This window comes from Diaphorina citri, unplaced genomic scaffold (genome assembly GCF_000475195.1).
Source record: "Diaphorina citri unplaced genomic scaffold, Diaci psyllid genome assembly version 1.1 scaffold1494, whole genome shotgun sequence".
Lineage (NCBI taxonomy): Eukaryota > Metazoa > Arthropoda > Insecta > Hemiptera > Psyllidae > Diaphorina > Diaphorina citri.
In genome coordinates this window covers 16,177-35,153 of record NW_007378920.1, presented here as the reverse complement: position 1 = coordinate 35,153, position 18,977 = coordinate 16,177, and the positions used below count along the sequence as shown (strand labels likewise).

At 36.9% G+C, this 18,977-nt stretch overlaps 2 protein-coding genes across 2 annotated transcripts; both read left to right on the top strand.

Moving 5' to 3' along the window:
- Positions 1–1,654: 1,654 nt before the first annotated feature.
- LOC113470297 lies at positions 1,655–9,396 on the top strand. The gene is made up of 2 exons (XM_026828625.1): positions 1,655–1,802; positions 9,107–9,396. Exons 1-2 carry the CDS (start codon positions 1,781–1,783, stop codon positions 9,394–9,396), a joined length of 312 nt encoding a protein of 103 aa, XP_026684426.1. The 5' UTR covers positions 1,655–1,780.
- A 354-nt stretch (positions 9,397–9,750) lies between these two features.
- Positions 9,751–16,347, top strand: LOC103516139 (gastrula zinc finger protein xFG20-1). The gene is made up of 4 exons (XM_026828624.1): positions 9,751–9,949; positions 10,296–11,381; positions 14,474–14,677; positions 15,169–16,347. Exons 1-4 carry the CDS (start codon positions 9,754–9,756, stop codon positions 16,260–16,262), a joined length of 2,580 nt encoding a protein of 859 aa, XP_026684425.1. The 5' UTR covers positions 9,751–9,753; the 3' UTR covers positions 16,263–16,347.
- Positions 16,348–18,977: the final 2,630 nt, after the last annotated feature.

Sequence of the window (18,977 nt, the reverse complement as noted above, 5' to 3'; positions counted from 1 at the left end):
TCTTATGAATCAACCCATTTGAACTTATGACAATCGGTATAATTGATACGGATGACAATTTATACATTTGAGCTATCTTATGTGTCAGGTCTTGATACTTTCTTATTTTCTCTATGTAAACTTTATGAAGGTTTTCATCAAGAGTTATGGTGACATCAATAAAGAACGCTTTTTCTTTGTTATTCTGTGAGGTTCCATTCGTATCATCAATATATCTGGCCTGTTATTTGGGATATTAGTGTCAGTAGAAGGCCCCTTACGGACGGTTCTTTTCTGCTTAATGTTGTTCAAATATACCTTCAAAGAATTATGTCAAATTTTTGTAATTTCAACGCTCACCCCGTCGCGTTGTGTCGTTTAAGCTCCAATCAGAATTTAATCTTACATTGCATTAACGTTAACCCAGTCTTCAAGCTATCATGATCATTAATATGTTCCATGAGAATCCCCTAGTTAAACGCGTCCAAGAAGAGGAGCTCTCTTCCACAGATTCCTCTATTGAGTTCCTGTTGTGCCCCAGCCATGTCGGCATAGCTGGCAATGAAGAAGCAAAACAAGCAACAAACGACGACGTTACTCACCAGGAGTTATTCTTTGATGAAATTAAGATCAATATTGAGAAAAAGTACCTGGAAGAATGGAATATACAAAATGGGCCAATATTATTAGTCCAAACGAAAACAAATTAAGAACTCTGTATACCCATGGAAAACTTCGAGTAGAAAATCCCGATAGGACGAGGTTTGCCTGATGAGGATGAGAGTGGGCCACTCCAAGACAACCCAATCCAACCTCTTCAGAAGAGAAGAGCGCCCACTTTGTGACCTATGTTAGGAACCAGTTACAATCGAAACATTCTGCTATCCTGTAACAAGATGCGTTTCTTTGCCTGATGAGGATGAGAGTGGGCCACTCCAAGACAACCCAATCCAACCTCTTCAGAAGAGAAGAGCGCCCACTTTGTGACCTATGCCAGGAACCAGTTACAATCGAAATCGAACACATTCTGCTATCCTGTAACAAGATGCGTTTCAGACCCCCCAGCTTTACGTCATCCAACATCTCCCATATTCTGAAAGATGATGAAGAAACCCCGAAAGAACTGTTCCAGTTTCTCAAGAGAAACAATTTTCTGAAAAACTTGTATCCATATTCTGAAAGATGATGAAGAAACCCCGAAAGAACTGTTCCAGTTTCTCAAGAGAAACAATTTTCTGAAAAACTTGTATTTTTTTCTACTCATGGCCTTGTTGCTTTTAGATAAATAAATGTGCTATTCTGATGATCTCTTCGTCACTTAATTTATCAAGTGGCATAGATATCAAACTCACTGTTTTAAATGGGTTAACAGACTTAACAGATAAATATTGTGATATAAGAACTCTTTTCAAGTCAAAACACTTTCATTTCGAGTCAGTAAGAAACATGAAAATGTTAATTTTATTTTATTTGATTTTGTTACCTCTTTCCTAGACCCTGGATCTATGTATTCCAATTTTATTCAATCTGATCTTTTCTTCTGTCAGTTACTTCTTACCATCACTCAGTTGACTTTTCAAAAGACAACTTTGTAATTTTATCAAGTGTGTGCATCTTTTATTATTGGTATCTATTTAATTTTTAATACTGTCAGTTACTTCTTACCATCACTCAGTTGACTTTTCAAAAGACAACTTTGTAATTTTATCAAGTGTGTGCATCTTTTATTATTGGTATTTAATTTTTAATACCGGCTATTTTTCATACATATCTAGGTATATAATATTCAGATAATTGCAGAATGTTTACTTACTTTTACACTGGTAAGTTTTCTACTTTGAGAAACCATTGTCTCATAAAATATCTATGTGTATAGTACATATTTAGACATCATGTTTCCATAACTACTATTTTTACACTGGTAAGTTTTCTACTTTGAGAAACCATTGTCTCATAAAATATCTATGTGTATAGTACATATTTAGACATCATGTTTCCATTACTACTATTATGATTTTATCTTATTGGTATCCTTGTACTGTTCGATTTAAATGTGCCGGAAGGCGTGTCCCATATCAGATTTTTTTTTTCCATAAAACCCGATCTACCCGAGTGAATTTTACAAGGTAGGTTGGTATGTAAATACTACTATTATGATTTTATGTTATTAGTATCCTTGTACTGTTCGATTTAAATGTGCCGGAAGGCGTGTCCCATATCAGATTACTACTATTATGATTTTATGTTATTAGTATCCTTGTACTGTTCGATTTAAATGTGCCGGAAGGCGTGTCCCATATCAGATTTTTTTTCCATAAAACCTGATCTACCCGAGTGAATCTTACAAGGTAGGTTGGTATGTAACATAGCAGGTATATCTCTGTAGGTAGCTATTAGAAATTTACATTCCACAATGATAACACCTAAAGATCACACGAAATATGTAGCTCTAGCTAGAGTCTAGGAAATACAATAGAACTTCCGTTATATCAAATAACGTAATCACAGAATAATACTTTATAACGAGTTTTATGCTGTACTGTAAGCTGTAAGGAGGTTACGTTATAACGAAGTTCCTATTCTATGTATAAATTACGTTATATAGAGGATTCTCGAGCTGTAAGGAGGTTACGTTATAACGAGGTTCCTATTCTATGTATAAATTACGTTATATAGAGGATTCTCGAAAAAACAAAACATCAAAAGTAGTGCGGGAAGTACATATGTAAAATTAAACTGAAAATCACCCTGTTTGCTATGAGAGAAAAGGCGTGTTTGGGTCCTTTAGTGAGGCATTTCACATATTAAAGAGGTATCTACGTGTCTTTGGATGACGATGATGATATGATGATGATTATGTTTATGATTATGACAATGATGATGATAATAATAAAATATTAAAACACTTGTCAACCGCCGCCCACTATAATAATAATAATAATAATAATAATAATAATAATAATAAAAACCAAGACCTTGGTTAGACTTTGGGGTAATGGAAGGGACTGTTCGTTATCAGTCCTATCTCCTTAGGATAAAAAAGGCATAGATAATTTTCTATTTTGTTCTTCTCATGTTCTATTTTATTCTTCTCAAGATGCTTTTTATAATATACAAATTACTCCCTGGTTAAAAAAACAGGGGTTATGCAAAACTCAACACATGAAATGTTCCATGAATCTATGTACTTGTAGATGAAGACAGTCTGGATAGAAGAGAGCGGAAAAGTAATGAGGGGTGTTTTTCCCTACAATATACAGGGTGTGCCAGAAAAACACTGACAACTGCTCAGGGTAGGTAGATCTCATCATTTCCATCAAGGTTCTGTGGGTCATTTTCCTAATTTCGCCTTGGTCAACGTAAAATGTAAAAAAAAAAAACACTTTTTAAAAAATCACAGACCTTGTGTCAGTTTTTAGGTCATAACTTTTCATTTTAATCGATAAACTGTTTTTGTTAAACCACGAGCCAGAGTACAAAATTTTGATCCGAATACACCTGAGACACGATTTCCAAAGTTCAGACTTCAGTTTTGATATGTTTTTTAGCTCGAAAAAATTTACGTCGTCATGTCCGATTTTTACGTTACGAAACACGCGGTTTTTGTCCGAGGAAATTTTGGAGCAGAGGTCTTTCTTTCAGGAAAACTTGCGCTTTATTGGAGGATCAGGATGAGACTTTTATTGCCTTTTTAACTTACGCCCTTCCCGGAGAAATAATCACTTGACTAGCTGAAAAACACACGTGATGCTAGAAAACTACTGATCGTGTGTGGGTGTCTTCGGGGATCTGGAATGCTACGAATAACTTCATTAAACGTTAATTATTGGTATGAACAGCCCTCACGTTTCCAAAGAACAAAACAGCAACATTGCAAAGGCATCAACACACGGTCAGTAGTTTTCTAGCATCATTTGTGTTTTTCAGGTAGTCAAGTATGTAGTTATTTCTCCGGGAAGGGCTTACCTAGATAGATAGAAAAAAACACTTTTTAAAAAATCACAGACCTTGTGTCAGTTTTTAGGTCATAACTTTTCATTTTAATCGATAAACTGTTTTTGTTAAACCACGAGCCAGAGTACAAAATTTTGATCCGAATACACCTGAGACACGATTTCCAAAGTTCAGACTTCAGTTTTGATATGTTTTTTAGCTCGATAAAAATTTACGTCGTCATGTCCGATTTTTACGTTACGAAACACGCGGTTTTTGTCCGAGGAAATTTTGGAGCAGAGGTCTTTCTTTCAGGAAAACTTGCGCTTTATTGGAGGATCAGGATGAGACTTTTATTGCCTTTTTAACTTACGCCCTTCCCGGAGAAATAATCACTTGACTAGCTGAAAAACACACGTGATGCTAGAAAACTACTGATCGTGTGTGGGTGTCTTCGGGGATCTGGAATGCTACGAATAACTTCATTAAACGTTAATTATTGGTATGAACAGCCCTCGCGTTTCCAAAGAACAAAACAGCAACATTGCAAAGGCATCAACACACGGTCAGTAGTTTTCTAACATCATTTGTGTTTTTCAGGTAGTCAAGTATGTAGTTATTTCTCCGGGAAGGGCTTACCTAGATAGATAGATATATATAGTATATTTGTATTAATTTTAAAGTAAAATTGTTACAAGGTTGGCATTACAAATCTAACATAATAGTACATATTAACATTGTAGGTACCTACAACTGCTAGTCTCTACTTACGAGGGTGGATTGATAAGTCCGAGAAATAGTGGGAAAAAAGAGAAACAAGTACAAAATTTAATACATAGCTCGATAGTCAATTCTTTTTTAGGCATCTAAACGAAAATTCAAATTGATGTTGACATTAGTCTTAATTTTACAGTCATTCAAACCAAACAACTTCTGGGTTATTCACTAAAATGGCAAAAACTGAATTTCATCCGTCTGTAAAATCTCAATTTTTTCTTTAAAAAACCAGTAAGGCTTAATTTTACAGTCATTCAAACCAAACAACTTCTGGGTTATTCACTAAAATGGCAAAAACTGAATTTCATCCGTCTGTAAAATCTCATTTTTTTCTTTAAAAAACCAGTAAGAAAACGGAAAAAGCCCCAATAAATTCCAAAGTGATTCTTCTCTTTCATTTAGGCTTATTCAGAAGTCGTTTGGTGATTCTCGTTTTGTCAGAATGCGTTTACATGAACCCTTCCTCTCAAATGGTCTGAATTCAGGGCCTTATTCAGAAGTCGTTTGGTGATTCTCGTTTTGTCAGAATGCGTTTACATGAACCCTTCCTCTCAAATGGTCTGAATTCAGGGACCACAACGAAAAACATGAATAAATCCAAGACACCATTTTGGAAATTTATCAAATCAAATTTGTAAAATAGACAAGAGTATAGCGATTTCACACCAACGGATTTTAATTTTTTTGCACTAAATTTTGCACATGAAAAATTAATCAGCAACATGGCTGCCGCATTTTGTGAATTTGGACCGATCGCACGAAAAGTTGAAAGTGGATTCATGGTACGAAATATTTTTCTATCGACCATATTACTATGACTGTCTTTGAAAATGGTCTTTTTTTTATTTCTATAAAGAAATAAAGTGCAGAAAAAAATTAGTTCCCTCCCTGTGGTCGAATTTCGACAGATTTCCTAAATTTTGCACATGAAAAATTAATCAGCAACATGGCTGCCGCATTTTGTGAATTTGGACCGATCGCACGAAAAGTTGAAAGTGGATACGAAATATTTTTCTATCGACCATATTACTATGACTGTCTTTGAAAATGGTCTTTTTCTTAATTTCTATAAAGAAATAAAGTGCAGAAAAAAATTAGTTCCCTCCCTGTGGTCGAATTTCGACAGATTTGAAAAAAAAAGGTTCATTTTGAGAGCCTTTTTCGGGGTCTTATAATGATGGTATAAAAAGGTTTGTAAATAAACTGATCACATGCATTATCCTCAAAAGAGGCCAAGATTACAAATAAATTGGTATTTCAATTAAAAAATACCTCCATCCTAACTATTTCCCGGACTTATCAAACCACCCTCGTAACTAGGTATTTATATCTCATGCTAATTACAAACTTTCTTGTCTTTCCCCTAAAACCCTTAAAAAGTAGTAGGTACCTATAGTTCATACAAAATACAATAAAAAATAAAAATCGCTATATCCCTATACTCATTTGTCTGAATAGTTACCAATTTTTCCACCCCCGAGTTAAGCAAGGTCTTTAGTAAAGAATTGTTATCTCACCCTTTTACATATGTAGGCTCATCAAATATAAAAGGCATTCTGCCAGAACAAACAAGGCAAATTCCATTTTACTCTCGAAGAATAAATGACCTAATCTTTAAGGCTGATTGTACAAAAAAGAAAATATTGTTGACGTCTTCTTTAGATTTCATTTCAAGTAGATTTACAATACTGTTTCCAGCTCTACTCAGGATACTGTCCAGGAACCTCTTTCTGATTGGGCAATACTGGGGACATTCCATCAGGAAGTGTTGTATGTGTTTCCAGCTCTACTCAGGATACTGTCCAGGAACCTCTTTCTGATTGGGCAATACTGGGGACATTCCATCAGGAAGTGTTGTATGTATTGACTCTTTCCTCTGTTGATTACAAATGCTGCAAACCTCCTCACTGTCCCAGGTGTGACTCATATTCCCAATATAGAATTTGACATACCTATCTGCCACATAGTCTTAACTGAGCTGCAATTCTATATATATAAAAAAAATGAGGGACACATTGAATTTTCAGGGGCAGACCCCATGTAGGGCCTTAGGTCAATTTTTTAAAAGACAACCCAACTTGTAACACACCATAAGAAAGACATTGAAAAATTCAGTACTTTGGTAAAAAGTTGAGGTCGATCCGATAGCCAGGGCCAAACCTCCTCACTGTCCCAGGTGTGACTCATATTCCCAATATAGAATTTGACATATCTACCACATAGTCTTAACTGAGCTGCAATTCTAATCCGATTAATAGGGACTCTCATAAGAAGATAGGATGAAGTAAAGTTTTCCTTTGAACTTGTTATCTCTACTCTTGGTTTCAGTTATCTCTACTCTTGGTTTCAGTTCCTTATAAATTTCATAGTAAGTAGAAACAGTTAATCTGTCCCAGTCCTGCTTAATTAACTCGGTGGAATATTTGTCCAGGATGACCTCGAAATTCTGCTTCAGAAGACTTGGATCTTGTGCTTCCCAGACGTTCGAAAATCCTAATCTACAAAGTTCAGTCCTCAATTGAGACCCAGTTGAATCGCAGTGACATAGGTCCTCTTTCATCTTGCTTTTTGAGTTGGTTGTAGCAGATTTTAGGGATTCGAACCTCGGATATCTTGAGCAAACTACACCACCATGTCATGATTTGTTTGAACACCAAGATCATTATCTTGACCATTCCCATTTCAAGACGTAATGCATAGTTTGGCGTGTTTCTTGGCAAACAAAAGATAGATTTGAAGAAATGGACTTGACATTTTTCAATATGATCACCATAACGGAATCCCCAAACCTCCGCACCATACAACAGGGTAGCTTTCACAACTGAATTATAAAGCTGAATTCTTGATTCCCATGAGTCCATCTTTGAGTTACACATGATTTTTCTCACATTTGCAACCGCCAGTCTCCAAAACTTATCAAGTCTAGAAAGTCTAGGTACCAACCCTGTCTGAATATGAGAACTTTGGTTTTGTTTATCTTGACAAGCATGTGATTTGTTTTGCAATAGCCTTCTAATAAATTCAACTTGCGTTGTAGATCAACTCTATCGGAAGCAAATATCACCAAATCATCGCAATATAAAAGCAGCAAAATCTCTGTAAGCTCGTTGATTGGAACTCTGCGGCTCCCATTGGTCTTAAAATATTCTTCAAGGTCGTTCAGGAACAGAAGGAACAGCAACGGGGAGACGCACTCACCTTGTAGGACCCCCTTGGTGACATTTGCCAGTTCTGAGACTTGATTGACCACTCGAATCTGTACCTTTGCAAGGGAATATATTTTCCGCAACAAGCAGATAATTTTATTTTGGCCGAGATTCCAAGACTGAACAGTTTTGACCGGAAGGGCTTACCTAAAACAAGTCTACATAAATGTAATTTAGATTTTAGATATCCTATAGCAGGTATATCTCTGTAGGTAGCTATTAGAAATTTACATTCCACAATGATAACACCTAAAGATCACACGAAATATGTAGCTCTAGAGTCTAGGAAATACAATAGAACTTCCGTTATATCAAATAACGTAATCACAGAATAATACTTTATAACGAGTTTTATGCTGTACTGTAAGGAGGTTACGTTATAACGAGGTTCCTATTCTATGTATAAATTACGTTATATAGAGGATTCTCGAAAAAACAAAACATCAAATGCTTATGAACATGTCGTTCGCGCTGTCCGTCTGAAAGGAAGGTTTCTGTGAAATTTGAAATACCTTAAATGAAAGTATTTTTAAATTTTGGAAAAATAGGTTCATCTTGCAAGTTCCCAAAAATCATAAACTGACATATATTATTATTACTATCATCAAAAGACGCAAAGATTACAAATAAATTGGAAATTCAATCGAAAAGAAACTCCTTCCACAACTTTAGTGTGAATCTACTTTCAACTTTCCGATTTACGGGTCCAATATCACCAACTGCGGCGGCTATTTGCTGATGCATTTTTAATGATCAAAATTAGGTTAAAAAAATCGTTCCTTGGAAATTATTACATATGTATAGGTATACTGTAATTAAAAAAAAAAAAAGAGTCATTAAGACTAATTGTATGCTGTGTTTAGAGCAGTTTGTTAAATACATTATTTAATTGTTTCTATTTTGCCAATTTGATTTCATAAATTTCCAAAATGGTGTCTTGATCTGTCCATTGAAAAAAAATAAATAATAATAATAATAATAACAATAATAATAATAATAATAATAATGACGTGTTTGGGTCCTTTAGTGAGGCATTTCACATATTAAAGAGGTATCTACGTGTCTTTGGATGACGATGATGATTATGATATGATGATTATGTTTATGATTATGACAATGATGATGATAATAATAAAATATTAAAACACTTGTCAACCTGTTACCGAGGTTTCCTATTTCCAAGTTTAATGTAGATATCTTGATGTTCGCAGGGTTACTCATGAGAAACCAGACTGATCGTCTAATCAAGGAAGATTCAGAAATCATTGAGCACAATACCTCAATCAACATCAATAACAACCGGATTAGCGCGTTCCCACCCAATCTTCTATCTCCCACCTTCTATAGTCAAGGAGGCCTTAGTCTACCCGTCATGTCGTCCCTCTTCATACCCAACCCTCATCCCTACATTCAAGGTAAATCATCTTACTCTTATCTACATAATATAGTACATTCTGGTCCAAAGTTCGTAACAATACGTGCAAAATTAACGGAATTATGATAGGGGTAAAAATGGCTCGAAATGTTTCGTGTAATATACACACTGGCGTGTTGAGGCCGGAACTTGGCCGTGCGCCTACGCCTAGATACTCTTATCTACATAATATAGCACATTCGGTGCCTACTCCAGACAGTTGCTCATTTTCGTGTTTGGGTCCTTTAGTGAGGCATTTCACATATTAAAGAGGTATCTACGTGTCTTTGGATGACGATGATGATTATGATATGATGATGATTATGTTTATGATTATGACAATGATGATGATAATAATAAAATATTAAAACACTTGTCAACCTGTTACCGAGGTTTCCTATTTCCAAGTTTAATGTAGATATCTTGATGTTCGCAGGGTTACTCATGAGAAACCAGACTGATCGTCTAATCAAGGAAGATTCAGAAATCATTGAGCACAATACCTCAATCAACATCAATAACAACCGGATTAGCGCGTTCCCACCCAATCTTCTATCTCCCACCTTCTATAGTCAAGGAGGCCTTAGTCTACCCGTCATGTCGTCCCTCTTCATACCCAACCCTCATCCCTACATTCAAGGTAAATCATCTTACTCTTATCTACATAATATAGTACATTCTGGTCCAAAGTTCGTAACAATACGTGCAAAATTAACGGAATTATGATAGGGGTAAAAATGGCTCGAAATGTTTCGTGTAATATACACACTGGCGTGTTGAGGCCGGAACTTGGCCTGGCGCACTACTCTTATCTACATAATATAGCACATTCGGTGCCTACTCCAGACAGTTGCTCATTTGTAAAAGTTGTATGCCACACTACCTTACCCCCAGTGTAGTGTCCTAGAGCTAGACACGCTAGACGGTTGAACCACCGCACCGGAGCAAAATTTACAAAAATCAATTTTATTATATTTGTTGCACAGGTATTAACACATGGACTCCGCCACTAAGTGCAAGCAAGTACCCTCCCTCTCAAATCAGTGTCGACACACAAGCCAGCAGCAAGAAGCGAAGAAAGTCAGAAAGCCATGAATCCATCTCACCTGATATTCAACCTATACCCCTCTCCCCTCCCACGTCTGGATCCTCTCCTCAAAGTAATGCATCTGCTGGTTCTAACCCAGAGGAGAAACCAGACAACAAGGAAAAGGTTTTCACGTGTAATATCTGCAACCGATCATTCGGTTACAAACACGTGTTGCAGAATCACGAACGAACGCATACAGGTGAGAAACCATTCGAATGTTTGGAGTGTGGAAAACGGTTCACACGGGACCACCATCTGAAAACGCACATGCGACTACATACAGGAGAGAAACCATACCACTGCTCACACTGTGATCGACACTTTGTACAGGTTGCCAACTTGAGGCGACACCTTAGAGTCCATACCGGAGAGAAACCATACAATTGTGAACTATGCGCCTCCAAGTTCTCGGACTCTAACCAGTTGAAAGCGCATATGTTAATACATCGTGGTGAAAAACCATTCAACTGTACCAAGTGTAATAGTCAGTTTCGTAGGAAACATCATCTCAATCATCACAAGTGTAATAACAATGCCCCAAGTACTCCCAACAATGAGGTATACGACTACAAGGCGGACTTTATAGAAATGGATAGTGAGGCAGAATATAGGACTCAGCTTAATTTACTCTTAGCCAATTATAACAACGGTACGTTACCTCTTCTAAATAAACGTGAACGCAAGTCACGTGATATTCGACGAGTTATAAGATTTCCTCCTGTACCTGCTACCATGCTCCTTCCTGCCACTGTTGAAGTACCTGAACAAACTGAACCAGAAGATTTATCCATGCCTTCTCGCCGTCTAACTCCTAGTCCTTATGATTCCCCTAGTCGCGTTATGTCCAACAATAACAACTCCAACTCCTCTAGTTCTGAAGATGAAGATCATCATGGAATGCCACCTAAACTTGTATTAGATGTAGACTTTATTCATAGGCATCCAAAGTTTAGAACGAAGAATTACCACCATGTGACTGCGAGTCCATGATTGTTACTGCCCTTCTATATTCTTTTAGTGCCAAAACACGTTTTGGGGTCCCTAGAGCCTAAATCCAAAGTTTCAGCCATTGGTCCGTCAAAGTGTGTGTCTGTCTGTAAACAAAATATCTCGAGAACGGTAAGAGCTAGAGACTTGAAATTTGGTATGTAGCTGTCAAATGTGACAAGGATGCGACACGAAACTTTTGGTTAAGACCGGTGTAACGCTTGGCGGCATTTTACTGCTTTTTGGCGGTTTTCGGTGTAATTTAACAATATCTCGGGAACGGTAGAAGCTAGAGACTTGAAATTTGGTATGTAGTTCACAAATGTGACAAGGATGCAGCACAAAACGTTTGGTTGAGATGGTTGCGCTTGGCGGTATTTTGACCGCTTTTGAACAGATTTCGACCGATTTTTGGCGGTTTTCAGCTATAGCGACAAAACGGATAGAGATACTGTAAAAGTTAGGGTAAAAGAACACTCAAATAAGCATCATTCAATAGGATAAGGAAAGTCGTGTGATGTTCACACCAGATTTTTAAAATAATATTATCTTGGGATTTAGGTATTAGTTTTCGGAAAAGTTTCCCACATTTCTACAGTTATGTCTTAAAGTAGAATCACATGATATGGCAGAGCGATATTGTAAAAGTTAGGGTAAAAGAACACTCAAATAAGCATCATTCAATACGATAAGGAAAGTCGTGTGATGTTCACACCAGATTTTTGTTCTCCTCCTTAAAGTTTTACCTTATATTAGCAGCGAAGATGTTTATTTCTCTTGGCTCTTCTGTTTTCTGTTTCTAATCCGATCAATAGGGACTCTCATAAGAAGATAGGATGAAGTAAAGTTTTCCTTTGAACTTGTTATCTCTACTCTTGGTTTCAGTTCCTTATAAATTTCATAGTAAGTAGAAACAGTTAATCTGTCCCAGTCCTGCTTAATTAACTCGGTGGAATATTTGTCCAGGATGACCTCGAAATTCCGCTTCAGAAGACTTGGATCTTGTGCTTCCCAGACGTTCGAAAATCCTAATCTACAAAGTTCAGTCCTCAATTGAGACCCAGTTGAATCGCAGTGACATAGGTCCTCTTTCATCTTGCTTTTTGAGTTGGTTGTAGCAGATTTTAGGGATTCGAACCTCGGATATCTTGAGCAAACTACACACATAGGTCCTCTTTCATCTTGCTTTTTGAGTTGGTTGTAGCAGATTTTAGGGATTCGAACCTCGGATATCTTGAGCAAACTAGCTGCTTTTATATTGCGATGATTTGGTGATATTTGCTTCCGATAGAGTTGATCTACAACGCAAGTTGAATTTATTAGAAGGCTATTGCGAAACAAATCACATGCTTGTCAACATAAACAAAACCAAAGTTCTCATATTCAGACAGGGTTGGTACCTAGACTTTCTAGACTTGATAAGTTTTGCTGCTTTTATATTGCGATGATTTGGTGATATTTGCTTCCGATAGAGTTGATCTACAACGCAAGTTGAATTTATTAGAAGGCTATTGCAAAACAAATCACATGCTTGTCAAGATAAACAAAACCAAAGTTCTCATATTCAGACAGGGTTGGTACCTAGACTTTCTAGACTTGATAAGTTTTACTACAAGAACCAAAGTCTCGAGATTTGTGAAGAGTATAATTATCTTGGCATTCTTTTCTCTTCACACGGAGGTTTTTACAAGGCTTGTCTAAAGGAAGACTAGCGGTTGCAAATGTAAGAAAAGACTTGCGTTGTAGATCAACTCTATCGGAAGCAAATATCACCAAATCATCGCAATATAAAAGCAGCAAAATCTCTGTAAGCTCGTTGATTGGAACTCTGCGGCTCCCATTGGTCTTAAAATATTCTTCAAGGTCGTTCAGGAACAGAAGGAACAGCAACGGGGAGACGCACTCACCTTGTAGGACCCCCTTGGTGACATTTGCCAAGAAGGAACAGCAACGGGGAGACGCACTCACCTTGTAGGACCCCCTTGGTGACATTTGCCGGTTCTGAGACTTGATTGACCACTCGAATCTGTACCTTTGCAATGGATTATATTTTCCGCAACAAGCAGATAATTTTATTTTGGCCGAGATTCCAAGACTGAACAGTTTTGACCGGAAGGGCTTACCTAAAACAAGTCTACATAAATGTAATTTAGATTTTAGATATCCTATAGCAGGTATATCTCTGTAGGTAGCTATTAGAAATTTACATTCCACAATGATAACACCTAAAGATCACACGAAATATGTAGCTTGCATATTGCCTGGAGGTCAGTCAGCTAATTTTCGTATTCCTTATTGCCAATCAGTTGAGTTTTATGATCCCGAAAGTGGTTTTTCCTCGACTACTGGAAAATGGTACGACTTTTCCGAAATTTTCTTTCGCCAAACGATGTAAACCGCCGTTTTGCATATTGCCTTAAGGTCAGTCAGCTAATTTTCGCACTCCTTATGACCAATCAGTTGAATTTTGTGTAATCAGTTTTCCAAGACTGAACAGTTTTGACCGGAAGGGCTTACCTAAAACAAGTCTACATAAATGTAATTTAGATTTTAGATATCCTATAGCAGGTATATCTCTGTAGGTAGCTATTAGAAATTTACATTCCACAATGATAACACCTAAAGATCACACGAAATATGTAGCTCTAGAGTCTAGGAAATACAATAGAACTTCCGTTATATCAAATAACGTAATCACAGAATAATACTTTATAACGAGTTTTATGCTGTACTGTAAGGAGGTTACGTTATAACGAGGTTCCTATTCTATGTATAAATTACGTTATATAGAGGATTCTCGAAAAAACAAAACATCAAGTAGTGCGGGAAGTACATATGTAAAATTAAACTGAAAATCACCCTGTTTGCTATGAGAGAAAAGGCGTGTTTGGGTCCTTTAGTGAGGCATTTCACATATTAAAGAGGTATCTACGTGTCTTTGGATGACGATGATGATTATGATATGATGATGATTATGTTTATGATTATGACAATGATGATGATAATAATAAAATATTAAAACACTTGTCAACCTGTTACCGAGGTTTCCTATTTCCAAGTTTAATGTAGATATCTTGATGTTCGCAGGGTTACTCATGAGAAACCAGACTGATCGTCTAATCAAGGAAGATTCAGAAATCATTGAGCACAATACCTCAATCAACATCAATAACAACCGGATTAGCGCGTTCCCACCCAATCTTCTATCTCCCACCTTCTATAGTCAAGGAGGCCTTAGTCTACCCGTCATGTCGTCCCTCTTCATACCCAACCCTCATCCCTACATTCAAGGTAAATCATCTTACTCTTATCTACATAATATAGTACATTCTGGTCCAAAGTTCGTAACAATACGTGCAAAATTAACGGAATTATGATAGGGGTAAAAATGGCTCGAAATGTTTCGTGTAATATACACACTGGCGTGTTGAGGCCGGAACTTGGCCTGGCGCACTACTCTTATCTACATAATATAGCACATTCGGTGCCTACTCCAGACAGTTGCTCAGTCGTCATGTCCGATTTTTACGTTACGAAACACGCGGTTTTTGTCCGAGGAAATTTTGGAGCAGAGGTCTTTCTTTCAGGAAAACTTGGGCTTTATTCAAGGATCAGGATGAGACTTTTATTGCCTTTTTAACTCTGCTCATTTTTTTGTAAAAGTTGTATGCCACACTACCTTACCCCCAGTGTAGTGTCCTAGAGCTAGACACGCTAGACGGTTGAACCACCGCACCGGAGCAAAATTTACAAAAATCAATTTTATTATATTTGTTGCACAGGTATTAACACATGGACTCCGCCACTAAGTGCAAGCAAGTACCCTCCCTCTCAAATCAGTGTCGACACACAAGCCAGCAGCAAGAAGCGAAGAAAGTCAGAAAGCCATGAATCCATCTCACCTGATATTCAACCTATACCCCTCTCCCCTCCCACGTCTGGATCCTCTCCTCAAAGTAATGCATCTGCTGGTTCTAACCCAGAGGAGAAACCAGACAACAAGGAAAAGGTTTTCACGTGTAATATCTGCAACCGATCATTCGGTTACAAACACGTGTTGCAGAATCACGAACGAACGCATACAGGTGAGAAACCATTCGAATGTTTGGAGTGTGGAAAACGGTTCACACGGGACCACCATCTGAAAACGCACATGCGACTACATACAGGAGAGAAACCATACCACTGCTCACACTGTGATCGACACTTTGTACAGGTTGCCAACTTGAGGCGACACCTTAGAGTCCATACCGGAGAGAAACCATACAATTGTGAACTATGCGCCTCCAAGTTCTCGGACTCTAACCAGTTGAAAGCGCATATGTTAATACACCGTGGTGAAAAACCATTCAACTGTACCAAGTGTAATAGTCAGTTTCGTAGGAAACATCATCTCAATCATCACAAGTGTAATAACAATGCCCCAAGTACTCCCAACAATGAGGTATACGACTACAAGGCGGACTTTATAGAAATGGATAGTGAGGCAGAATATAGGACTCAGCTTAATTTACTCTTAGCCAATTATAACAACGGTACGTTACCTCTTCTAAATAAACGTGAACGCAAGTCACGTGATATTCGACGAGTTATAAGATTTCCTCCTGTACCTGCTACCATGCTCCTTCCTGCCACTGTTGAAGTACCTGAACAAACTGAACCAGAAGATTTATCCATGCCTTCTCGCCGTCTAACTCCTAGTCCTTATGATTCCCCTAGTCGCGTTATGTCCAACAATAACAACTCCAACTCCTCTAGTTCTGAAGATGAAGATCATCATGGAATGCCACCTAAACTTGTATTAGATGTAGACTTTATTCATAGGCATCCAAAGTTTAGAACGAAGAATTACCACCATGTGACTGCGAGTCCATGATTGTTACTGCCCTTCTATATTCAATATTTGAAATTTCTTGCTAATCAATACCACTAACACTAGCACAAAAGAAAATTATTGCCAGCTGTGGGAAGTCATGGTTAAGATAAAAAATAAAAATAAAGTATGGCTCGGTTTGAATTTCAATTCAAAAAATACAAGTTAAAATGAAATTTCTTCATTTTCAATCTTGGGTTAGCCAGCTTAGTTAGCTTGGAGAATATAGCGCGTCTGCCTTGTAAGGGTTCGATTGCCGCCCGGGGCGGATTTTATCCTAAACAGATAAGTATAGTTCTCGGAACGGCTGGCTTTCTCCTATCCTGTCATTTTTCTCCCTTCATTTTGGCATCAACCATATTGCCTCACAATTCTAGGGAAAACTTCCTAATTATTGCAAGCCCCAGTAGCTGTGCCTCTATCTCTATCTGCTAGACTAATTGAAGTATTTTGAAATTTTCTTTCGACATCGACAGTAACAGTTTAGAACGTTATTATGATTGAATTTAAGAAATTGTTCAATTATTTATTAAATTATAATTAATATAAGCAACCAATTGAATCATTCGACAATTTTAAACTGATGTGTACCATTTATTTCTTATTTATATGTAAACAATATGTATGTAAAAAAAAGGGTAAAAAATACAGGGTGTTCAATCTAAAAGTGCCCCATGGGAAATTAACCCGTAAAATCAGTTTTTTGCTCCATAAAAGTCCCCAATACACTTAGAACGTTATTATGATTGAATTTAAGAAATTGTTCAATTATTTATTAAATTATAATTAATATAAGCAACCAATTGAATCATTCGACCATTTTAAACTGATGTGTACCATTTATTTCTTATTTATATGTAAACAATATGTATGTATACTTACAGGGTGTTCAACCTAAAAGTGCCCCATAGGAAATTAACCCGTAAAATCAGTTTTTTGCTCCATAAAAGTCCCCAATACAATTTTCGGGTCCACTGAGCATTCTCGCTTATGGAACTTTTGAGGTGGAATCGATTTTTTCAACTTTCAATATTGTCCCACTTACAGTTAAGGAGTTACAGGTTCGAGACCCGGCGAATTCAAGAAAAAAGACCGTTTTTAAAATGGCCCAGTGGACCCGAAAAGTGTATTGGGGACTTTTGTGGGGCAAAAAACTGATTTTACGGGTTAATTTCCTATGGGGCACTTTTAGGTTGAACACCTTGTAAGTAGGTAGGTAGGTAATAAAAATACTTTCAACGAAAATCAAAATTAATATTTTAAGTTTAAATTTAAACTGTGAATCATGCAGTAAATGATTGTGAACTAGTCTATATGTACCTACCTATGGCTATGTAGAAAAGGAACGCAACCTATTAAAATTTGGATAATATCACAATTGAACGGTTTTATTAATTTACTAGGTGTTGTGGTTCTCGAGATAGAGCGATCAGTGTGTGAAATGTGAATGAGTGAATGGATCTTGTTCTTATAATATAAGACCCCAAAAAATAAGGGTCCAGGGAATTTTTCTAATTTTTACCGGTAGTAAATTAATATCAATGTTTTGTATTCTTTTCTAAAGCACCTGGTTTAAAAATGTTGTAAAAATGTTGAGGAGAAAAAAAGTTACGTTAACATTTATCTCCAAAAACATGCAATCAAATCAAATCTCAAATTCTTTGTGGTAAAGCAGAGCTCTTTTTTTACAACTTCTGTGGTTATCATAACATTACTAAGTGCATCCTTTGCAATCAATTTCCATATTTCAATAATCTTTTTACACTGGTAATGACACCACTGATCGATACTCGACAAACCCGGACCTCCTGCGTGCAAGCCTAGAGTGATACCCACTCGGTCACGGAGGTTGCTCACTCCAAAAACATGCATTTTCAGCGTAAAACTGATGGACTTTTTGAAAAAAGTTTAAAAGTGTCCCGCTTTCATTGCCCGGCAGTGTAATCTGGCAATTTTCTCTTCCATACCATGTAATCGGTCTTCATAAACATGACCATGATCATATGGCGTCGAAATTTTGGTTGTCTAATATACAGGGTGCGGTAAAAGTCCGGCAAAGGCTGAATATCTTTCGATTGGCTTTAAGTACGAAACTGAAACTTTGCATGCTCAAATGGTTTGTATATATACCTATATATATATATAACGTCGAAATTTTGGTTGTCTAATATACAGGGTGCGGTAAAAGTCCGGCAAAGGCTGAATATCTTTCGATTGGCTTTAAGTACGAAACTTTGCATGCTCAAATGGTTTGTATATATACCTATATATATAAAAAAAATGAGGGACACATTGAATTTTCAGGGGCAGACCCCATGTAGGGCCTTAGGTCAATTTTTTAAAAGACAACCCAACTTGTAACACACCATAAGAAAGACATTGAAAAATTCAGTACTTTGGTAAAAAGTTGAGGTCGATCCGATAGCCAGGGCCAGAGCTATGGATTTTTTTTTTTTTTTAAATTAAAGTCGACCATGTTATTTCTCTCATAGGGGAAGTACTAACAACAATGAAAACTTTATGAAAGGTGATTTGAGCTTTAAATATTTCACTTCCATGATTCCTCTCGAAATTCGGACTCAAATTCGGATTTCAAATTCTCGAGGCAAAGCTATTTTTGATAGTCAAGGCCAAATGCAAAATACCGATTTCTGATCCGTATTTCGAGCTGAATCATGAAAGTGACCTATTTAAAGCTCAAATCACCTTTCAGAATGC